Raw genomic sequence first — 2,307 nt, forward strand, 5'->3', positions numbered from 1 at the left:
GGAAGCAATCAGCTACATGTCCCCAGAGCCTGGCAGAAACTCTTATTTTTCTTACAGGTACTTTAAGATCAATAGTTCTGAATTCCCCTCCTCCCTCCAATTACATTCCTGGTGAAACCCACCCTGATTTAGGGGTCTAGGGGGAGATGGGTGATGTGAATTCCAGGGTTATTTTATAATTTTAGAGTCACATTTCTGTTGAGTCTTAAAAGCTGAGTTTCAGGAGTTGAGAGAAGCTTTCTTGCCATGTCCCCATTAAGACATGTTTGCCTCCCACTGTGAGACTCCCAAAGGTAGATTCATCACTGGTTATGTCAAGGAAAAGAGTGGAAAAGAGCAAAAGAGACATCCTCTCTGTTAACTCTCCAGGGCATAGTTTCTGATTTCTCTGTGGCTATTAGGTAAATACACCTAGTAGAACAAAACAGAAAATTTATTCCAGACGAGAAAAACCAGGGTCTTTGAGTTTTATAACATATGACATATCCGATGGTGTTACCCACCTCCAGCTCTTTTTCCACCTGGCTATATGTCTCTCCTTTCCTCAGGTCTAATGCGTGAATCTCACAGATATGGGTAATCTGACCACAATCAAAGAATTCCTCCTGCTGGGATTCGGGAGTCTCCACGGGTTACAGTTTTTTCTTTTTGGGATATTTCTGGGAATGTATGTAGTGACTTTGCTGGGGAACCTTCTTATCCTTATCGTCATTTCTCTTGATCATAACCTCCAAACTCCCATGTACTTCTTTCTGTCCAATTTCTCCTTCCTTGAGATCTGGTACACTACCTCTATTGCTCCTAAGATGCTGCAGACCCTTCTTTTCGGTCCCAAGGTGATTTCTTTTGTGGGCTGTGTGGTCCAGTTTTACTTCTTCGGTTCCATGGCAGTAGTTGAGTGCTTTCTTCTGACTGCCATGTCTTACGACCGCTACCTTGCCATCTGCAGCCCCCTGCAGTACCCATCGCTCATGAACCTCCACACGCGTGTCCTGCTTGCAGGCGGGTCTTGGCTGGGTGGCTTCCTAACGCCTGTGGTCACTGTTGCCATGACTTTTCAGCTGCCATTCTGTGCAACCTATAAGATAGACCACTTCTTCTGTGACCTGGCCCCTGTGCTGAAGCTGGCCTGCTCTGATACTGAGACTGTGGAGAAAACCACCTTCCTCCTGGCCTCCTTCGTCACCATGGTGCCCTTCTTACTCACCGTAGCCTCCTATATGCACATTGTGGCTGCTGTCCTCAGGATTCCATCAGCTGCAGGAAAGCAACGAGCCTTCGCCACCTGCTCCTCCCACCTCACAGTGGTCACTCTGTACTACGGAGCACTGGGAACAGTGTATGCCATCCCCACAGCAACCCAGACTGCTGTCCTGAACAAGATCTTCTCCTTGTTCTACACTGTGGTCACTCCCATGGTCAACCCCATCGTGTACAGCCTGAGAAACAAGGATGTTCAAAAGGCAGTGAGACGGCTTATGAGTCAGTGGGCATCTGCTAAGGGGAGCTCAGGGCCCCCACCACACCCAGGGAATCTTTTTGTTCTCAGAACAGCCTGGGCTTCTATGAAGGACGCCAGGCACTAGGCTGAGTACTTGGGGGCTCAGCCCACTGCTGCTCCCTCCTTCAAGGGGAAGAGTCAACAGCGTAGGAACCCTCCCTGAATCCTTACAGACCTAATGTTCATGGGAATTCCAGGTTAATCCATGCATGGTAAAATAAGTTTGTCAGACAAGTGACTCTCTCGGGCTCTTCTACCACGCCTCTTAGAGGAAAGTTCAAAAACATCCAAATTTGCTTGCTACAAAAGTCTGTCTCTCTGTCTTTGTCTTTGTCTCTCTTGCTGTGTGTGTGTGATAGAAATATCTGCTGGTGTTAAGGCTTTTGGTTTCATTATGTGCATGTGCCCAATGTGCCCATGTGTATGCACACACACACGCACACACCTCTACATACACACACAGCCACCATACCCTTCTCCTACAAACTTAGGTGCCTTCCACTGTGCCTCTCCTCAGGGTTTATGCACATTCATCCTGCCTACTGTTGTTTCTTAGATTGTCTGTCTCTCCGCTATCAGAACCATGTCTAAAATCGTAGAGCAGCTATTGACTGTTCTACTCATTAGAACAGGTAGTTAATCAAGCCCCTTGAAGACTGGAATAACATCATCCTTATTACTCTTGATGTCCCCTATCACTGTACTCTACACAGAGACAAGATAATTATTTGTTGATTGAATGAATCAATGACTAATCAAAGCAATGGAGGCTTGGTGGATGAGGAGAGTTTAAAACAAGTCACTTT

At 46.6% G+C, this 2,307-nt stretch overlaps 1 protein-coding gene across 1 annotated transcript; it reads left to right on the top strand.

Moving 5' to 3' along the window:
• Positions 1 to 572: 572 nt before the first annotated feature.
• On the top strand, positions 573 to 1,586 carry LOC136154684 (olfactory receptor 10A2-like). Its single transcript, XM_065916870.1, has one exon. The coding sequence runs from the start codon at positions 573 to 575 to the stop codon at positions 1,584 to 1,586; it is 1,014 nt and encodes a 337-aa protein (XP_065772942.1).
• Positions 1,587 to 2,307: the final 721 nt, after the last annotated feature.

This window comes from Muntiacus reevesi, chromosome X, assembly GCF_963930625.1.
Source record: "Muntiacus reevesi chromosome X, mMunRee1.1, whole genome shotgun sequence".
Lineage (NCBI taxonomy): Eukaryota > Metazoa > Chordata > Mammalia > Artiodactyla > Cervidae > Muntiacus > Muntiacus reevesi.